Below are 22,250 nucleotides of genomic sequence, written 5' to 3' on the forward strand. Positions count from 1 at the left end.
TCCCCCGTGCTCATGCCACTCCCCCGTGCACATGCCACTCCCCCGTGCACATGCCACTCCCCCGTGCACATGCCCCTCCCGTTTTATGATTGACACGTGGCAGGACCAATCGGCCGTCCACGCCACGAGGAAATAAGACTCCGATTTGGGCCAAAAAAATTGTCCATTCAAACTTTAACTGTCATAAATCAAAAGTTTGAAAACATTTAGTCCTTTTCTTTTATGTAAAACACAAACTGTTTTTCTTAAATTTAGTGAAAGTTTGTTTTCTGAAGTACAGAAATACAGAAGTGTGACTCTCTGTGACGGTCTGTGTGTCTGTAGTGACCATGCTGCTGACCATCCTGCTGACCATGCTGCATGGTGACCATCCTGCTGACCATCCTGCTGACCATGCTGCATGGTGACCATCCTGCTGACCATGCTGCATGGTGACCATCCTGCTGACCATCCTGCTGACCATGCTGCATGGTGACCATCCTGCTGACCATCAGTTTGACACCATCAAATCAATGACCAACAGTCAAAAAAGAAGAAGAGATTTGAGTTTTGTCATTTTGATCAAGACTAAAACTGTTGAACGACTTTGACCATCGTCTAGAACAGATGTGTTTAAACTCTCACTGGATGGTTATTGCAAAGAACACCTCCTCATCCTCCTTCTCCTCGTGCAGGCTCCTCCCCCCCTCGTGCAGGCTCCTCCCCTCCCCCTCCTCTCCAGTGGTGTGCACAGTGAGATGCCTGAGCAGAGCTTTTACGTGACTGAACCTGAGACAACACAAAGGGCAGATGTGCTCTTCTGCCTCCTCGTGCACTCTCTCCTCCTCCTCGTGCACTCTCTCCTCCTCCTCGTGCACTCTCTCCTCCCCCTCGTGCACTCTCTCCTCCCCCTCGTGCACTCTCTCCTCCTCCTCGTGCACTCTCTCCTCCCCCTCGTGCACTCTCTCCTCCTCCTCGTGCACTCTCTCCTCCTCCTCGTGCCCTCTCTCCTCCCCCTCGTGCACTCTCTCCTCCTCCTCGTGCACTCTCTCCTCCTCCTCGTGCACTCTCTCCTCCTCCTCGTGCCCTCTCTCCTCCCCCTCGTGCACTCTCTCCTCCTCCTCGTGCACTCTCTCCTCCTCCTCGTGCACTCTCTCCTCCTCCTCGTGCACTCTCTCCTCCTCCTCGTGCACTCTCTCCTCCCCCTCGTGCACTCTCTCCTCCTCCTCGTGCACTCTCTCCTCCCCTTCGTGCACTCTCTCCTCCTCCTCGTGCACTCTCTCCTCCTCCTCGTGCACTCTCTCCTCCCACTCGTGCACTCCCTCCTCCCCCTCGTGCACTCTCTCCTCCCCTTCGTGCACTCTCTCCTCCCCTTCGTGCACTCTCTCCTCCTCCTCGTGCACTCTCTCCTCCCCCTCGTGCCCTCTCTCCTCCTCCTCGTGCCCTCTCTCCTCCCCCTCGTGCACTCTCTCCTCCCCCTCGTGCACTCTCTCCTCCTCCTCGTCCCCTCTCTCCTCCCCCTCGTGCACTCTCTCCTCCCCCTCGTGCCCTCTCTCCTCCTCCTCGTGCACTCTCTCCTCCCCCTCGTGCACTCTCTCCTCCCCCTCGTGCACTCTCTCCTCCTCCTCGTCCCCTCTCTCCTCCCCCTCGTGCACTCTCTCCTCCTCCTCGTGCACTCTCTCCTCCCCCTCGTGCACTCTCTCCTCCCCCTCGTGCCCTCTCTCCTCCTCCTCGTGCCCTCTCTCCTCCCCCTCGTGCCCTCTCTCCTCCTCCTCGTGCACACTAGCCTCTCCCCCCTCCTCTCCTGTGGTGTGCACAGTGATATGTCTGAGGAGAAGACTCTCGAGGTTAAAGCCCAGTCCGCAGAAAGGGCAGAGGTGGAGTTTGTCCTCCTCCTCTCCTCCCTGCTCTTCCTTTCTTCTCTCCTCCTCTCCTCCCTGCTCTTCCTCTCTTCTCTCCTCCTCATCGTCCACACTCTCCTGCTTGTTTTCCTCCTTTCCCTCCTCCCCTGTAGTGTGTACGGCCAGGTGACTGAGCAGAAGACTCTCGTGGTTGAAGCCCAGGCCACAGAAAGGGCAGAGGTGGCGTTTGTCCAGCAGGTGGCGCCGCATGTGGTCCTTCAGGTTCCCCTTCAGAGAGAAGCGCTTGCCACAGAGCGGGCACATGAACGGGCGCTCCCCGGTGTGCACGCGCATGTGCACGGACAGAGTGGACCTCCAGCTGAAGGTCTTACAGCAAACGGGGCACTGCAGTGGGTCAGGCCCTGGTCCTGCCCCTGGTCCGGCCCCTGGTCTGGCCCCTGGTCCTGGCTCTGGTCTGATCTCTGGATTGGTTTCTGCTCTGGTCCTGGACTCAGACATGGATATGAAAAAAAGATGAATCATTTTACTTGAGCTTCTGAGTCAAGACGTCCTGAAGTCGCCCCTGGAATAAATTCTTGTAAGTATTTTTTTTTTTATCATGTGATGCATTTGTGGGAGCTGCAGTTTGGACTGGGGGGGCCCAGGGGGGCCCAGCAAGTCTCCGGTTCATGCAGGGGCGCTTCAAGGAGAGAATGTACACAATGGAGACTCTGGCTGCCTCCGAATGTTCCTACAAACGGCACTATGTAGGGCTCCCAGCATTCTTAGTGCGGACTGAATGTCCAGTAGCAAGGAAGTGCACTCAATATCCTACATTGCACCCTGAAAAGTAGTGTCCAGCGCTGGTCACTAGGGGTCCGTATAGACCACAATGCATAGGGAGAATGTGAAAACACAACAGCAACAGGTCTTTAACTGGACACAACACGACAAATGAAGCAAAAGAGCAGTTAAAACAAAGCTCTGTGACTCGGGAATATGACACAACACTCTCAGATAGTTAGCTTTAAAGTCACTAACGTTAGCTTTAAAGTCACTAACGTTAGCTGTAAAGTCACTAACGTAAGCTGTAAAGTCACTAACGTTAGCTTTAAAGTCACTAACGTTAGCTTTAAAGTCACTAACGTTAGCTTTAAAGTCACTAACGTTAGCTGTAAAGTCATTAACGTTTGCTGTAAAGTCATTAACGTTTGCTGTAAAGTCACTAACGTTAGCTTTAAAGTCACTAACGTTAGCTTTAAAGTCACTAACGTTAGCTGTAAAGTCACTAACGTAAGCTGTAAAGTCACTAACGTTAGCTTTAAAGTCACTAACGTTAGCTTTAAAGTCACTAACGTTAGCTGTAAAGTCATTAACGTTTGCTGTAAAGTCATTAACGTTAGATGTAAAGTCACTAATGTTAGCTGTAGAGTCACTAACGTAAGCTGTAAAGTCACTAACGTTAGCTTTAAAGTCACTAACGTTAGCTGTAAAGTCACTAACGTAAGCTGTAAAGTCACTAACGTTAGCTTTAAAGTCACTAACGTTAGCTTTAAAGTCACTAACGTTAGCTGTAAAGTCACTAACGTTAGATGTAAAGTCACTAACGTTAGCTGTAAAGTCACTAACGTAAGCTGTAAAGTCACTAACGTTAGCTTTAAAGTCACTAACGTTAGCTTTAAAGTCACTAACGTTAGCTGTAAAGTCATTAACGTTTGCTGTAAAGTCATTAACGTTTGCTGTAAAGTCACTAACGTTAGCTTTAAAGTCACTAACGTTAGCTTTAAAGTCACTAACGTTAGCTGTAAAGTCACTAACGTAAGCTGTAAAGTCACTAACGTTAGCTTTAAAGTCACTAACGTTAGCTTTAAAGTCACTAACGTTAGCTGTAAAGTCATTAACGTTTGCTGTAAAGTCATTAACGTTTGCTGTAAAGTCACTAACGTTAGCTTTAAAGTCACTAACGTTAGCTTTAAAGTCACTAACGTTAGCTGTAAAGTCACTAACGTAAGCTGTAAAGTCACTAACGTTAGCTTTAAAGTCACTAACGTTAGCTTTAAAGTCACTAACGTTAGCTGTAAAGTCATTAACGTTTGCTGTAAAGTCATTAACGTTAGATGTAAAGTCACTAATGTTAGCTGTAAAGTCACTAACGTAAGCTGTAAAGTCACTAACGTTAGCTTTAAAGTCACTAACGTTAGCTTTAAAGTCACTAACGTTAGCTGTAAAGTCACTAACGTTAGATGTAAAGTCACTAACGTTAGCTGTAAAGTCACTAACGTAAGCTGTAAAGTCACTAACGTTAGCTTTAAAGTCACTAACGTTAGCTTTAAAGTCACTAACGTTAGCTTTAAAGTCACTAACGTTAGCTGTAAAGTCATTAACGTTTGCTGTAAAGTCATTAACGTTTGCTGTAAAGTCACTAACGTTAGCTTTAAAGTCACTAACGTTAGCTTTAAAGTCACTAACGTTAGCTGTAAAGTCACTAACGTAAGCTGTAAAGTCACTAACGTTAGCTTTAAAGTCACTAACGTTAGCTTTAAAGTCACTAACGTTAGCTGTAAAGTCATTAACGTTTGCTGTAGAGTCACTAACGTAAGCTGTAAAGTCACTAACGTTAGCTTTAAAGTCACTAACGTTAGCTGTAAAGTCACTAACGTAAGCTGTAAAGTCACTAACGTTAGCTTTAAAGTCACTAACGTTAGCTTTAAAGTCACTAACGTTAGCTGTAAAGTCACTAACGTTAGATGTAAAGTCACTAACGTTAGCTGTAAAGTCACTAACGTAAGCTGTAAAGTCACTAACGTTAGCTTTAAAGTCACTAACGTTAGCTTTAAAGTCACTAACGTTAGCTGTAAAGTCATTAACGTTTGCTGTAAAGTCATTAACGTTTGCTGTAAAGTCACTAACGTTAGCTTTAAAGTCACTAACGTTAGCTTTAAAGTCACTAACGTTAGCTGTAAAGTCACTAACGTAAGCTGTAAAGTCACTAACGTTAGCTTTAAAGTCACTAACGTTAGCTTTAAAGTCACTAACGTTAGCTGTAAAGTCATTAACGTTTGCTGTAAAGTCATTAACGTTTGCTGTAAAGTCACTAACGTTAGCTTTAAAGTCACTAACGTTAGCTTTAAAGTCACTAACGTTAGCTGTAAAGTCACTAATGTAAGCTGTAAAGTCACTAACGTTAGCTTTAAAGTCACTAACGTTAGCTTTAAAGTCACTAACGTTAGCTGTAAAGTCATTAACGTTTGCTGTAAAGTCATTAACGTTAGATGTAAAGTCACTAATGTTAGCTGTAAAGTCACTAACGTAAGCTGTAAAGTCACTAACGTTAGCTTTAAAGTCACTAACGTTAGCTTTAAAGTCACTAACGTTAGCTGTAAAGTCACTAACGTTAGATGTAAAGTCACTAACGTTAGCTGTAAAGTCACTAACGTAAGCTGTAAAGTCACTAACGTTAGCTTTAAAGTCACTAACGTTAGCTTTAAAGTCACTAACGTTAGCTTTAAAGTCACTAACGTTAGCTGTAAAGTCATTAACGTTAGCTGTAAAGTCACTAATGTTAGCTGTAGAGTCACTAACGTTAGCTTTAAAGTCATTAACGTTAGCCGCGATTATGAATAAACCGCTCTTAAATAAACGTTTAATGTAAAGTCACTAACGTTAGCGTCAAACAATAAATTCCAAGAAGGTGCTCAAAACAACCAATTCTAGCTTGCGTTGCCATTAGCTCTGTGTACGTTAGTAGCATTAGCACAACAATGCAGAGCAGATTCACAGACAGCAGGGGGAAGTAAAGAGCAACTAAAGATCAATATTTGAACTGTCGGACGTGAACATTATCATAACACAAGAGCAGACATGTTGGATTGTCCAGCTCGGATGAACTCTGAGCTCAGAGTTTTCAAGTAGGAATTCCGAGATGTGAGTTTTCCAGTTAGAATTTACAAGTCGGAGCTCGGAAAGTCCAACCTCCGGAGAACTGGAACGTAAATATGGCCATAAACGTTAATATGGCCATAAACGTTAATATGACAGATTTGACCAATATTTATGACAGAAGTCTGTTTTTACCACCTATTTTTCTCCCAAATGCGAGTCACTTGAACCGCTGTGAGGAGAAAGTAAGAGCTGAGTCTGGATCCTTCTGTAAATGAGCAGGGCCGGCCCTATAAGTAAATTAAGCAGCTGCTCAGGGCCCCGAGACCACCCGAGGGCCCCCAAGGGGAACTCATCATTTAATTTTAAATTATGAAAACTGTTGCATTTGTACAGGAAAGACAGGAAAAATGTCTAGCATTTAAAACAAATGATGTGAAAGAAGATCTAGTATTGGTATGGTACACTCTTCTAGAGGCTGCTGGCAGTGGCACCTACAGGATTTGGAAACAGGGGGTCCAAGGGGTGGTCAACAGGAGGGGGGTCTGGGGGTCCTTCTCCCGAAAAATTGTACACACATTTTCAGTAATTTAGTGCACTTTGGGGGTTTCTAGCAAGTCATGGTCATTCTTGGTAATTATAGTAAAGTTCTATTAAAAATACTAATATAAGCCTAGCGTATTCGACTTTGTAGTGAACGAGGGGGTAAGGGCTGGGGTGGACATTCAACATGTTTTTTTTTAATGCACTTTAGGTTAGATCAACTGCACTTTTACATTTCACAAATGTAGAATGAACATTGGGGCCGGTGCAGAGTGATCTGGGCAGCAGTCGACGGCAGGGGCCTCGAGGACCAGATCTTCGGACACAGAGACTAACTCTGGGGACATGAAATGTCCCCTCGCTGGGGGGAGGAGCCTGAGCTTGTGCGGGAGGTTGAGCGATATCGACTAGATATAGTCGGCTTCACCTCCAGCACAGTTTGGGCTCTGGAACCATCTCCTCCAGAGGGACTGGACGCTCCACTTCTCTGGTGTTGCCCTCGGGGAGAGGCGGGGCTGGTGTGGGCTTATAGCCCCTCAGCTCGTGTTGAAGTTCACCCCGGTGGATGAGAGGTTCGCGTCCCTTCGCCTTCAGGTGGGGGACATTTCTCTCACTGTTGTGTCGGTCCAGGGGCCGAACAGCAGTGCAGAGGACCCGGCATTCTTGGAGTCCTTGGTAGGGGAACTGGACAGTGCACTGACCGGGGACTCTGTTGTTCTACTGGGCCAACGGCAGTGACACCATGAAAGGGGTGATCGGGAAGAACGGATTCCCCGATCTGAACTCGAGCAGTCAATTATTGGACTTCTGTGCCACGGATTGTACATTACGAACACCATCTCCAACACAAGGTCCATCAGGTCACATGGCACCAGGACACAGGAGGTCAATGATCCACTTTGTTGTCGTGTCCTCTGACCTCTGACCTCTGGCCGCGTGTCTCGGACACTCGGGTGAAGAGAGGGGCGGAGCTGTAGAGCACCACCTGGTGGTGAGTTGGATCCTCTGGCGGAGGAGGAAGCCGGACAGACTTGGCCCAAGTGCATTGTGGGGGTCTGTGGGGATCGTCTTGTGGAGCCTCTGTCAGGAGGGTCTTCAACTCACACCTCCAGAAGAGCTGCTCCCATGTCCCAGGGGACGCTGGGGACATTGAGTCTGAGTGGACCATGTTCTCCGCCTCCATTGTTGATGCGGCTGCTCGGAGCTGTGGTCACAAGGTCTCCGGTGCCTGTCGTGGCGGTAACCCTCACACCTGGTGGTGGAGAAGGAGCCCTATCAGGCCACTCTGGCTTGAAGGACTCCTGAGGTTATCGGCAGGTATCGGCAGGCCAAGCGGGCCGCAGCTCGTGCTGTCGCAGAGTCAAAAACCCGGGGCTGGGAGGAGTTTGAGGAGGCCATGGAGGTGGAGCCATGGAGGAGGAGCCATGGAGGAAGAGCCATGGAGGAGGACTATCGGTCGGCCCCAAAGAAATTCTGGCAAACCGTCCGGCGCCTCAGGAGGAGGAAGCAGTGCTTCACCAACACTGTTTACGATGCGGGTGGAGACCTGCTGACCTCCACTGGGGATGTCGTCGGACGGTGGAAGGGCTTTGAGGACCTCATTAATCCCACCGTCATGTCTTCTGAAGAGGAAGCAGAGACTGAGGACACAGAGGCTGGCTTGTCCATCACCCAAGCTGAAGTCACTGAGGTTGTTGGCAAACTCCTCAGTGGCTCAGGGGGTGGATGAGATCCTGAGGACCTAAAGTCTCTGGATGTTGTAGGACTGTCTCTGACACGTCTCTGCAACAGGGCGTGGTGGTCGGGGACAGTGTCTCTGGCAGACCGGGGTGGTGGTCCCTCTGTTCAAGAAGGGGGACAGGAGGGTGTGTGCCAACTACAGAGGGATCACACTCCTCAGCCTCCCATAAGGTCTATTCCAGGTCCTGGAGGAGAATCTGACCCATAGAACCTCAGATTCAGGAGGAGCAGGTTTAGGTCCTGGTCGTGGAACATTGGACCAGCTCTAGACTCTCCACCAGGGGGCGCCAGGGCTCATGGGAGTTTGGCCAACCAGTCCACATGTGCTTTGTGGATCTGGAGAAAGCTTTCGACCGTGTCCCTCGGGGTGTCCTTTGGGGGGTGCTCCAGGAGTACGGGGTCCGGGGCCCTTTAATCAGGGCTGTCCGGTCCCTGTCTGACAGGAGCAGGAGCTGTGTTCATTGCCGGCAGTAAGTCAGACCTGTTTCCAGTGCATGTTGGACTCCTCAGAGCTGCGATTGGTCATCGGTTCTGTTCATAGTTTTTATGTACAGAATTTTTAGGCGCAGTCAGGGGTTGGAGGGTGTGGTCAGGGGTCAGAGGGTGTGGTCAGGGGTCAGAGGGTGTCCGGTTTGGGGACCACAGGATCTCATCTCTGCTGTTTGCAGACGATGTTGTCCTGAGGCTCCATCAAACCCGGACCTGCAGCTGCACTGGGACGAGAGTGAAGTGTCTGGGATGAGCACCTCCAAATCCGAAGCCATGGTTCTCAACCGGAAAAAGGTGTCTTGCCCTCTCCAGGTGGGTGGGGAGTCCTTGCTCCAAGAGGAGGAGTTCAAGTATCTCGGGGTCTTGTTCACGAGTGAGGGAAGGATGGAACGTGAGACCGACAGTTGGATCGGTGCAGCGGCTGCAGTGATGCAGTCGCTGCATCGACTGTTGTGGTGAAGAAGGAGCTGAGTCCAAAGACAAAGCTCTTGATTTACCGGTCGGTCTACGTTCTGACCTCACTTATGGTCATGAGCTTTGGGTAGTGACCGAAAGAACAAGATCGCGGATACAAGCGGTTGAAATGAGTTTCCTCCTCCGGGTGGCTGGGCGCTCCCTTAGAGATAGGGTGAGGAGCTCTGCCACACGGGGGGAGCTCGGAGTTGAGCCGCTGCTCCTCCAGCTGAGGTGGCTTGGGCATCTGTTCCGGAGCCTCCTGGGCGCCTCCCTGGGGAGGGTTAGCCCTTTTCTGGCATGTCCCACTGGGAAGAGGCCTCGGGGAAGACCCAGGACACGCTGGAGGGACTATGTCTCTCGGAAGAAGTGTCTGGGTAGAAGGGTATAAAGCGGAAGAAAATGGATGGATAGAGAATGAACATTAAGTTTAGTCTCACCTGGACCGAGACCAGGGGGTCAGGAGCGGGGTCTGGAGCGGGTTCTGGAGGGGGTTCTGGAGTGTGTTCTGGAGCGTGTTCTGGAGCGAGTTCTGGAGCGGGTTCTGGTGCGAGGTCTGGAGGGGGGTCTGGAGCGGGTTCTGAAGGGGGTTCTGGAGGGGGTTCTGGAGCGGTTTCTGGAGCGGGTTCTGAAGGGGGGTCTGGAGCGTGTTCTGGTGCGAGGTCTGGAGGGGGGTCTGGAGCGGGTTCAGAAGGGGGTTCTGGAGCGGTTTCTGGAGGGGGTTCTGGAGCGGTTTCTGGAGGGGGTTCTGGAGGGGGTTCTGGAGCGGTTTCTGGAAGGGGTTCTGGAGCGGGTTCTGAAAGGGGTTCTGGAGCATGTTCTGGAGCGTGTTCTGGTGCGAGGTCTGGAACGGGGGCTGGAGCGTGTTCTGGAGCGGGTTCTGGTGCGAGGTCTGGAGCGGGGGCTGGAGCGGGGTCTGAGGAGGGCTCCAGACAAGGGACGGTCCGGACCTGTTCAGATCCATGATAAACTGGTTCAGATCTGGTTCAGGACTGTTGTCTGTGGCCCGGTCTAAATATGGTTCAGGCTCGGTGACAGGGCGACTTAGGTGGGTCCTCAGGTGAGTCTTCAGGTTCCCCTTAAGGCTGAAGCCCCGCCCACAGAAGGTGCAGGTGAACGGGCGCTCGCCGGTGTGAGAACGCACGTGAATCTCCAGCGCCGATCTGAACTTAAACCCTCGTCTGCAGAACGAACACACAAAGACCTCCCCACAGCCCGGCCTTCCTCTGGACCGTCCTCTGGGTCTTCCTCTGGACCAGGACGGAACCGGACTTAGAACTGGGCCCAGAGAGTCGGCAGAGAAGGACCAGGAGCCAGGATCCTCAGCACTGATTGGCTGAAGCGAAGGTGCAGGTGGCGGCTTGTCTGCAGCTGAAGAAAGAGATTTACAGACACTTTTTAAAACATAGTTGATATATAAAACATTTATATCTGTAGGTCATCATAAAAGAGCTACAAAATGACCCCACAAACCCACAAACAATAACCCCACAAACCCACAAAAAATGATCCCACAAACCCACAAACAATAACCCCAAAAACCCACAAACAATGACCCCACAAACCCACAAACAATGACCCCACAAACAATGACCCCTCAAACCCACAAACAATGACCCCACAAACACACAAACAATAACCCCACAAACAATGACCCCTCAAACCCACAAAAAATGATCCCACAAACCCACAAACAATAACCCCACAAACACACAAACAATGACCCCACAAACAATGACCCCTCAAACACACAAACAATGACCCCACAAACAATGACCCCTCAAACACACAAACAATGACCCCACAAACACACAAACAATAACCCCACAAACCCACAAACAATAACCCCAAAAAACACACAAGCAATAACCCCACAAACCCACAAACAATGACCCCACAAACAATGACCCCTCAAACACACAAACAATGACCCCACAAACAATGACCCCTCAAACACACAAACAATGACCCCACAAACAATGACCCCTCAAACACACAAACAATGACCCCACAAACACACAAACAATAACCCCACAAACCCACAAACAATAACCCCAAAAAACACACAAGCAATAACCCCACAAACCCACAAACAATAACCCCACAAACACACAAACAATAACCCCACAAACACACAAACAATGACCCCACAAACACACAAGGCAAGGCAAGGCAAGTTTATTTGTAGAGCACATTTCATACACAAGGCAATTCAAAGCTTCACAGCAGGAAAAATGCATTCAAATCACAAATAAATTACAGAAACAGAAATACAGTAAAATTAACTAAATTAAAAATTATCAATCCAACTGATTTTCTAAACTAATAAAATCACAAACAAAAGAGAAGAGTGCAAAGAAAAAATCCTTTCAGTCATATGCGCAGCTAAACAAAACTGTTTTTAGCTTAGATTTGAACATTGTCAGAGTAGAAGCCTGTCTCACATCTTCAGGAAGACTGTTCCAGATTTTAGCTGCATAAAACTGAAACACAGATTCCCCATGTTTTGTCCTGACTCTGGGCACCAGCAGGAGGCCGGTCAATGTTTAGTCCTGACTCTGGCACCAGCAGGAGGCCGGTCCCTGAGGTCCTCAGAGTCCGAGATGGTTCATATGGCACTAACATATCCAAGATGTACTTTGGTGCTAGGCCATGGAGAGACTTGTACACAAGCAGAGCTGCTTTAAAGTCTATTCTCTGAGCCACAGGGGGCAGTGCAGAGACCTGAGAACAGGACTAATGTGATGGTACTTCCTGGTTCTAGTCAGGACCCGAGCAGCAGCGTTCTGGATGTACTGCAGCTGTTTTACAGCTCCTTTGGAGAGACCAGTGAGCAGGCCGTTACAGTCTAATCTACTGGAGACAAACGCATGGATAAGTCTCTCTAAATCTGGTTTTGACACTATATTTTTGATTTTGGCAATGTTTTTTAGATGGTAAAAAGCTGCTGATGTTATTGATTTGACGTGGCTATTAAAGTTCAAGTCTGAGTCCATTATTACCCCCAGATTTCTAATTTGGTTTGTAGGTTTTAGAGCGAGACTCTGGAGGTGACCGCTAACACTTTCTCTTTGTTTCTGTGGGCCAAAAACGATTATTTCAGTCTTGTCTGAGTTCAGCTGGAGAAAGTTGTTTTGCATCCACAAACTGATCTGTTGGATGCAGTGACAGAGTGAATCTACTGGTCCATAGTCACCTGCCGACAGTGAAACATAGATCTGAGTGTCGTCTGCATAATTGTGATAGGACACATTTTCACTGCGTATCAACTGACCTAACGGCAGCATGTAGAGGTTGAACAGAAGGGGACCCAGGACTGACCCTTGGGGCACTCCACAGGTCAGGGTCATGTGGTCTGAGACACAGCTACCAATTTCAACAAAGTACTTCCTGTCTTCCAGATAGGACCTTAACCAGTTTAGGGCGGGGCCAGTGATGCCCACCCAGTCCTCTAGTTTCTGTAAGAGGATCCCATGATCGACAGTGTCAAAAGCAGCATCAGATCTAACAGAATTAAGACTGAGGCTTTGCCCGTGTCAGTGTTCAGGCGGATGTCATTTGTCACCTTGACAAGAGCAGTCTCAGTGCTGTGATGAGGTCTAAAACCTGACTGAAAAACATCAAATGAGTTGTTTATTAAGAGGAAATCTGTGACTGTTGGTAAACAACCTTTTCAAGGACTTTGCCCAAAAATGGTAGATTAGAGATGGGCCGGTAATGACTCAGTACTGCGGCATCAAGACTGCTCTTCTTTAGGAGAGGCTTTATGACCGCAGTTTTCAAAGACATTGGGAATGTTCCAGATTGAAGCGACATGTTGACTATGTGAGTGAATGGTGCTAACAAACTGTTCAGCACAGACTTTAGAAATCTGGTGGGTAACACATCAAGGCAGCATGTAGATGAACTCAGACTGGTGATGATCTCATGGACAGTTTTGTCAGTTACTGGTGCAAAGTGAGTTAGCTCTAAGTGTCTTGGTGGTTTTAGGGTAATTTTTTGCATTGTGGGATTTATAGCATTTTTAATGCCCTGAACTTTGTCATTAAAGAATAATGCAAACTCATTACACTTGATGTGGAAATGAGTTCTAACGGCAGCTGAGCTGGAGGGTTTGTTAATCTGTTTACTGTGGCAAACAGGACACGCGAGTTGTTACTGCAGCTTCCAATTATTTCAGAAAAATATCTTTCCCTAGTTCTACATAAGATTATGTTGTACATGTTCAGCTTTTCTTTGTAAATCTCTTTTTGAACCTGGAGCTTTGACTTGCGCCATTTCCGTTCGGCCCTGCGGCACTCCCTTTTCTGTGCCCTGACCGAATCCTCATTTCTCCACGGCGCCTTCTGCTTATTTTTAACCATTTTAGCCTTTATAGGGGCGATGGTGTCCAGAACATTCAAAACACTAGATGTAACAGAGTTCAACAAATCATTTACATTAGAACATGAGACATTTTCAAAGTTTATCATTTCCATAAACAGTGCACCTGTGCCATCACTTATGTGTCTCCTCTGAACAACTGCAGGACCAACCGGAGGTTTGGGAGAAACAGACAGGTCAAAGAAGACACAGAAATGATCAGACAGAGCAACATCGATCACATTAACATTTGAAATATTTACCCCCTTTGTAATTATGAGATCTAGAGTGTGTCCTTTGCTGTGGGTGGGGCCTCTCACGTGCTGAGTAAGACTGAAGGTTTCAAGGACAGCATCAAGCTCTTTAGCGTTTCTGTCACAAATATTATCAACATGCACGTTGAAATCACCTGTAATGACCAAACCATCAAAGTCTGTGCATACGACTGAAAGCATCTCAGTAAAATCATCAATAAAACTTTGGCAGTGCTGGGGAGGCTTGTATAAAACAATGAAGAGAATGGATGGAGACTGTTTTAGCTCCATTTTAAAGGAGACATACTCAAATGATGAAAACACCACAAAAGACAACCTGCGGGTAATTATTTCATCTCTAAAGACAGCACAGACTCCACCCCCTTTTTTGTTTTCTCGTGTTTCAGATTCAAACTTAAAGTTGGGTGGAGCAGATTCTATCAGAACTACACACAAACAATAACCCCACAAACACACAAACAATGACCCCACAAACACCCAAACAATGACCCCACAAACACACAAACAATAACCCCACAAACACACAAACAATAACACCACAAACAATGACCCCACAAACACACAAACAATGACCCCACAAACACACAAACAATAACCCCACAAACACACAAACAATAACACCACAAACAATGACCCCACAAACCCACAAACAATAACCCCACAAACACACAAACAATAACCCCACAAACAATGACCCCTCAAACCCACAAACAATAACCCCACAAACACACAAACAATAACCCTTCAAACCCACAAACAATAACCCCAAAAACCCACAAACAATGACCCCACAAACAATGACCCCTCAAACACACAAACAATGACCCCACAAACCCACAAACAATAACCCCACAAACACACAAACAATAACCCCACAAACACACAAACAATGACCCCACAAACAATGACCCCTCAAACCCACAAACAATGACCCCACAAACACACAAACAATGACCCCACAAACACACAAACAATAACCCCACAAACAATGACCCCACAAACACACAAACAATGACCCCACAAACAATGACCCCACAAACACACAAACAATGACCCCACAAACCCACAAACAATAACCCCACAAACACACAAACAATAACCCCACAAACACACAAACAATGACCCCACAAACCCACAAACAATGACCCCACAAACACACAAACAATGACCCCACAAATACACAAATAATGACCCCACAAACACAAAAACAAACAATGACCCCACAAATACACAAACAATGACCCCACAAACACACAAACAATGACCCCACAAACCCACAAACAATAACCCCACAAACACACACACAATGACCCCACAAACACACACACAATGACCCCAAAAACACACAAACAATGACCCCACAAACCCACAAACAATAACCCCACAAACCCACAAACAATGACCCCACAAACACACAAACAATAACCCCACAAACAATGACCCCACAAACACACAAACAATGACCCCACAAACCCAGAAACAATGACCCCACAAACAATGACCCCACAAACACACAAACAATGACCCCACAAACACACAAACAATGACCCCACAAACACACAAACAATAACCCCACAAACAATGACCCCACAAACACACAAACAATGACCCCACAAACAATGACCCCACAAACAATGACCCCACAAACAATGACCCCACAAACCCACAAACAATGACCCCACAAACACACAAACAATGACCCCACAAACACACAAACAATAACCCCACAAACAATGACCCCACAAACACACAAACAATGACCCCACAAACCCAGAAACAATGACCCCACAAACAATGACCCCACAAACACACAAACAATGACCCCACAAACACACAAACAATAACCCCACAAACAATGACCCCACAAACACACAAACAATGACCCCACAAACAATGACCCCACAAACAATGACCCCACAAACAATGACCCCTCAAACCCACAAACAATGACCCCACAAACACACAAACAATGACCCCACAAACAATAACCCCACAAACCCACAAACAATAACCCCACAAACACACAAACAATAACCCCACAAACAATGACCCCACAAACACACAAACAATGACCCCACAAACACACAAACAATAACCCCACAAACAATGACCCCTCAAACCCACAAACAATAACCCCACAAACAATGACCCCTCAAACCCACAAACAATGACCCCACAAACACACAAACAATGACCCCACAAACAATGACCCCACAAACACACAAACAATGACCCCACAAACCCACAAACAATAACCCCACAAACACACAAACAATGACCCCACAAACCCAGAAACAATGACCACACAAACAATGACCCCACAAACACACAAACAATGACCCCACAAACACACAAACAATAACCCCACAAACAATGACCCCACAAACACACAAACAATGACCCCACAAACAATGACCCCACAAACAATGACCCCACAAACAATGACCCCTCAAACCCACAAACAATGACCCCACAAACACACAAACAATGACCCCACAAACAATAACCCCACAAACCCACAAACAATAACCCCACAAACACACAAACAATAACCCCACAAACAATGACCCCACAAACACACAAACAATGACCCCACAAACACACAAACAATAACCCCACAAACAATGACCCCTCAAACCCACAAACAATAACCCCACAAACAATGACCCCTCAAACCCACAAACAATGACCCCACAAACACACAAACAATGACCCCACAAACAATGACCCCACAAACACACAAACAATGACCCCACAAACCCACAAACAATAACCCCACAAACACACAAACAATAACCCCACAAACACACAAACAATGACCCCACAAACCCACAAACAATGACCCCACAAACACACAAACAATGACCCCACAAATACACAAATAATGACCCCACAAACACAAAAACAAACAATGACCCCACAAATACACAAACAATGACCCCACAAACACACAAACAATGACCCCACAAACCCACAAACAATAACCCCACAAACACACACACAATGACCCCACAAACACACACACAATGACCCCAAAAACACACAAACAATGACCCCACAAACCCACAAACAATAACCCCACAAACCCACAAACAATGACCCCACAAACACACAAACAATAACCCCACAAACAATGACCCCACAAACACACAAACAATGACCCCACAAACCCAGAAACAATGACCCCACAAACAATGACCCCACAAACACACAAACAATGACCCCACAAACACACAAACAATGACCCCACAAACACACAAACAATAACCCCACAAACAATGACCCCACAAACACACAAACAATGACCCCACAAACAATGACCCCACAAACAATGACCCCACAAACAATGACCCCTCAAACCCACAAACAATGACCCCACAAACACACAAACAATGACCCCACAAACAATAACCCCACAAACCCACAAACAATAACCCCACAAACACACAAACAATGACCCCACAAACAATGACCCCACAAACACACAAACAATGACCCCACAAACCCACAAACAATAACCCCACAAACACACAAACAATAACCCCACAAACACACAAACAATAACCCCACAAACACACAAACAATAACCCCACAAACACACAAACAATGACCCCACAAACACACAAACAATAACCCCACAAACACACAAACAATAACCCCACAAACACACAAACAATGACCCCACAAACACACAAACAATAACCCCACAAACACACAAACAATAACCCCACAAACACACAAACAATGACCCCACAAACCCACAAACAATAACCCCACAAACACACAAACAATGACCCCACAAACACACAAACAATGACCCCACAAATACACAAATAATGACCCCACAAACACAAAAACAAACAATGACCCCACAAATACACAAACAATGACCCCACAAACACACAAACAATGACCCCACAAACCCACAAACAATAACCCCACAAACACACACACAATGACCCCACAAACACACACACAATGACCCCAAAAACACACAAACAATGACCCCACAAACACACAAACAATAACCCCACAAACAATGACCCCACAAACACACAAACAATGACCCCACAAACCCAGAAACAATGACCCCACAAACAATGACCCCACAAACACACAAACAATGACCCCACAAACACACAAACAATGACCCCACAAACACACAAACAATAACCCCACAAACAATGACCCCACAAACACACAAACAATGACCCCACAAACACACAAACAATGACCCCACAAACAATGACCCCACAAACAATGACCCCACAAACAATGACCCCTCAAACCCACAAACAATGACCCCACAAACACACAAACAATGACCCCACAAACAATAACCCCACAAACCCACAAACAATAACCCCACAAACACACAAACAATGACCCCACAAACAATGACCCCACAAACCCACAAACAATAACCCCACAAACACACAAACAATGACCCCACAAACAATGACCCCACAAACACACAAACAATGACCCCAAAAACACACAAACAATGACCCCACAAACACACAAACAATGACCCCACAAACCCACAAACAATGACCCCACAAACCCACAAACAATAACCCCACAAACAATAACCCCACAAACCCACAAACAATGACCCCACAAATACACAAACAATAACCCCACAAACAATGACCCCACAAACACACAAACAATGACCCCACAAACACACAAACAATGACCCCACAAACACACAAACAATAACCCCACAAACCCACAAACAATAACCCCACAAACCCACAAACAATGACCCCACAAACACACAAACAATAACCCCACAAACAATGACCCCACAAACACACAAACAATGACCCCACAAACACACAAACAATGACCCCACAAATACACAAACAATGACCCCACAAACACAAAAACAAACAATGACCCCACAAATACACAAACAATGACCCCAAAAACACACAAACAATGACCCCACAAACACACAAACAATGACCCCACAAACAATAACCCCACAAACCCACAAACAATAACCCCACAAACAATGACCCCACAAACACACAAACAATGACCCCACAAACCCAGAAACAATGACCCCACAAACAATGACCCCACAAACACACAAACAATGACCCCACAAACACACAAACAATGACCCCACAAATACACAAACAATGACCCCACAAACACACAAACAATGACCCCACAAACACACAAACAATGACCCCACAAACACACAAACAATAACCCCACAAACAATGACCCCACAAACACACAAACAATGACCCCACAAACACACAAACAATAACCCCACAAACAATGACCCCACAAACACACAAACAATGACCCCACAAACACACAAACAATGACCCCACAAATACACAAACAATGACCCCACAAACACACAAACAATGACCCCACAAACACACAAACAATGACCCCACAAACACACAAACAATAACCCCACAAACAATGACCCCACAAACACACAAACAATGACCCCACAAACACACAAACAATAACCCCACAAACAATGACCCCACAAACACACAAACAATGACCCCACAAACACACAAACAATGACCCCACAAACCATACACAAACGTTGTACTTTTCAGTCAGTGTGTGCGTGTGCGTTTGTGCGTGTGCGTTTGTGCGTGTAAATACATGCATGTATACATTTATGCATACATACTAGTCATTTATACATTTATTTTTTTGAAGGATATTTTTGAACATACTAAAAATATATTGCCCTGCGACAAGTTGGCCACTGTCCAGGTTGTACCCCGCCTAAGGCCTGAAGTCACTGGGATAGGCTCCAGTCACCCGCGACCCCGAAAGGGAACAAGCGGTAGAAAATGGATGGATGGATGGAAAAATATATTGATTTTACTTAATTTTTTCTATGTATTTATTTTCCACAATATTTGGGATTTCTGTGTGTTTAAATGTAAATGAGTGGGTGGGGACTGGAAAAAGGAAGGAAACAAAGGATAAAAGTACATGAAAGAAGAATGGATGTATTTATATTTTTACTTTAACCCTTTTTAGGCCCGAGCGCCACAAGCTGCGAGAGGCCTATTAATCTCGTAAGGCCGTGCGAAGCACGGCTGCGAAAGTGCGCACGTAGTGCGCACGAAATCGAGCGCGAAGCGCTCGCCCACTTCCAAACACTCACTAACGCACTCCTCCACTCATGCACGCCCCGTGCATACTAATTAGTTGTAGGAAAATGGAACATTACCGTTCGCCCGTGCAAAAGTTCGCACTAAACGAGCACTTTACATTGGGATGACGACCGCGAAGCGGTCGTCATCCCAATATAAAGCACTCATTTGCGCTAAGTAGCTCACGAATACGTTCCCCATCTCTTGCATGTTCCGTTCATATAAACATGTAATGCAAAAATTGAACATTATTACTGTATAGAGGGCCAAAAACACAAAGTGGGCGGAGCCCACTCAAAATTATCGAAAGTACCCGTCAGTGACCAGGGACCCACACCATGAGGTAGGAAAGCGCGAGCGCTTTCTGAAAATGTATAGTTTATGATATTTGAAAAATGGGAAACATTGTTTTCGCATCGGAATATTATTCTTTCTTTCTTTCTTTCTTTCTTTCTTTCTTTCTTCTTCTTCTTCTTCTTCTTCTTCTCGGGACCAACCCCCCTATTTTTCACCCAGTGAACATTGACGAAAAGTCACAAAAATTTGCACACCTCTAAAAATCGTGCCTCTCTACATTCTGGCTATTTCCCTTTTCTAAAATAAAAAAAATTGGCGCGTCAGCGCCACCAAATGTACCAAAAATGCATTGAGAGATGGGAAATGACCCAAAAAAAATCTGATCGTAGAATCATGAAATTTGGCGCAGAGGTAGATGGTGACAAGAGAAGTAAAAAATATTATTACGGCAACGCCGTCCCCCGAACCAAATGTCGGCCATATTACTTCAAAAATGGCTAAACATGACTTCGGAGTTTTTCCAAACGTCGTACTTTTACGAACTCCTCCCAGGGCGTTGGCCCTAAAAAGCTGAAATTTGGTGAAAATGCTACTGAGGAGTGGGACATCAAAAGTTATCCAAATTACATTGATACCTCTCACGGTCTCTGTGCGGCGAAGCCGCAAACTGTAACTAAAATTTCAGAAATCTCCCATATTTAAAATTTCTGCCGTTTGCGCAGATAAAGTCCGAATTGCGTCAAATTAGAATCAGTTGTTAAACTCTTTGCCCTAAACCTACTTGAAGTGAAATAAATTCATTTGGCGCCACAGCGCCCCCTACAGATTTTATATGGAGGTTAAATGTTTAGTTTTGCGAAATTATATGAAATTTGACACACAACTCAATTTTAGCATCCCCATCAAAAAAGTCAATGAGACCCATGTCATAATTGTTATGGCGTTGCCGTAACGATGACCGAAACCTCCCATGTTATTCCAATGGGGCCAGAACATGTTTACACTTTAGACTTTCACAAACTCCTCCCAGGGCGTCAGCCCTATTAACCTGAAATTTGGTGAGACTCATCTTCAGGACCATCAAAAGTGATCCACATTTTCATTCAAAGAGTCACGGTGTCTGTGCGGCAAAGCCGCACATTTTGCCAAGAATTCAAAATAAAATTGCTTTTTGATGGTAAAACAAAGGGGAGAACATGTGACAGCGTCACAGATTCAGCAGTAGGCGTGATAAAAGGACAATTGGGGCGCGTTAGCCACGCCCCCTCCTCTTGCGGCGTGGCGGCGGCGTGGCGAGGGCCGATCATTGCCGCTTGCGGCTATATTTATTGATTTACTTCCATTGACGTCAGTTTTGGTCCTCCATAGCAGAAAAGCTGAATAATGAAATTTAGTTACACAGAAATTACAGACTACTATCAAATGTAGTAAAGTAAAAGTACCCACTTTGAAATGGACTAATGTATACTAATGGTACTGCAGTAAAATACTTTCTACCAACATTTTAACTGTGAATAAAGTAAAAGTATGAGTTTGCATTTAATGTGGTCCGTCTGAAAAGTATCTGTATTTAATATTATATTAAAAATACAATAGTGAAAGAGAAACTAAACCTGTAGCAAAGGCAGTTCCGTCAAACTTCGGCAGTTTCCGCCGTGGCTCGGGCTCGTCGCTCGGGTGCGTCTGTTCTGTTCGCGCCTGTGACATGTTTTACCGCAAATCCAGCTCCGACAGCGGTTTACTCACGGCTCCATCCTCCGAACAGTGCCTCGGCCCCGTGAACAGCCCCGGAGCCCCGTGAACAGCCCCGGAGCCCCGTGAAAACCGTGCAAATCTGTGAGGCCGTTAGCATCGGGCTAGCACTTGCTAGCGCATCTTTCAGCTCCCTCTGCTGAACAAAACAAGGCTCAAATGTTCATAAAGCACACACAAATCCGGACATTTAATGTAACAATCGCCCTGCTGTTCTTATAGCGTAAACCAAACACTTAAGTAGTGAAAACGAGCAGACAAAACGTGGATTTAATGAACAAAACGCAACCAAAATATTGTGAAGCTGGCAACAACCGAAGTGCGCATTTCCTGCTGTGGTTTGTGGCTCTGGCCCTATTTAATGTCTGATTCTGGTGTTTTACTCCCTATAAATCACAGAGACGCTGTTTCTATGTTGCATTAGTGGTTTCAATCCCAATATTAATTGTAATTTTCAATATTTCACAAGTTTCGACATCTTTTGCCTTGAGTTG

General features: G+C 46.1%; 1 protein-coding gene across 1 annotated transcript; it reads right to left on the bottom strand.

Annotated features, from left to right (window-relative positions):
- Nucleotides 1-567: 567 nt before the first annotated feature.
- Nucleotides 568-22,076, bottom strand: LOC140361557 (uncharacterized). Its single transcript, XM_072447269.1, has 4 exons — nt 21,618-22,076; nt 9,365-10,295; nt 1,767-2,325; nt 568-597 (listed from the first exon to the last, which is right to left on the bottom strand). Exons 1-4 carry the CDS (start codon nt 21,709-21,711, stop codon nt 568-570), a joined length of 1,614 nt encoding a protein of 537 aa, XP_072303370.1. The 5' UTR covers nt 21,712-22,076.
- Nucleotides 22,077-22,250: the final 174 nt, after the last annotated feature.

Source organism: Eucyclogobius newberryi, unplaced genomic scaffold (genome assembly GCF_026437365.1).
Source record: "Eucyclogobius newberryi isolate DKJ021-1_F unplaced genomic scaffold, fEucNew1.0.hap1 SCAF_16, whole genome shotgun sequence".
Taxonomy (NCBI): Eukaryota; Metazoa; Chordata; class Actinopteri; order Gobiiformes; family Gobiidae; genus Eucyclogobius; species Eucyclogobius newberryi.

Bases quoted from the DNA above. Each gene is read 5' to 3' on its own strand.
- LOC140361557 (XM_072447269.1), bottom strand. From the start codon at position 21,711: ATGTCACAGGCGCGAACAGAACAGACGCACCCGAGCGACGAGCCCGAG. The intron at 10,296-21,617 runs GTTTAGTTTCTC...CTCTTTCTTCAG, and splicing joins CGGAACTGCCTTTGCTACAG to CTGCAGACAAGCCGCCACCT. The intron at 598-1,766 runs GCTAGTGTGCAC...CATCTGTTCTAG, and splicing joins CAGGAGAGGAGGGGGGAGAG to ACGATGGTCAAAGTCGTTCA.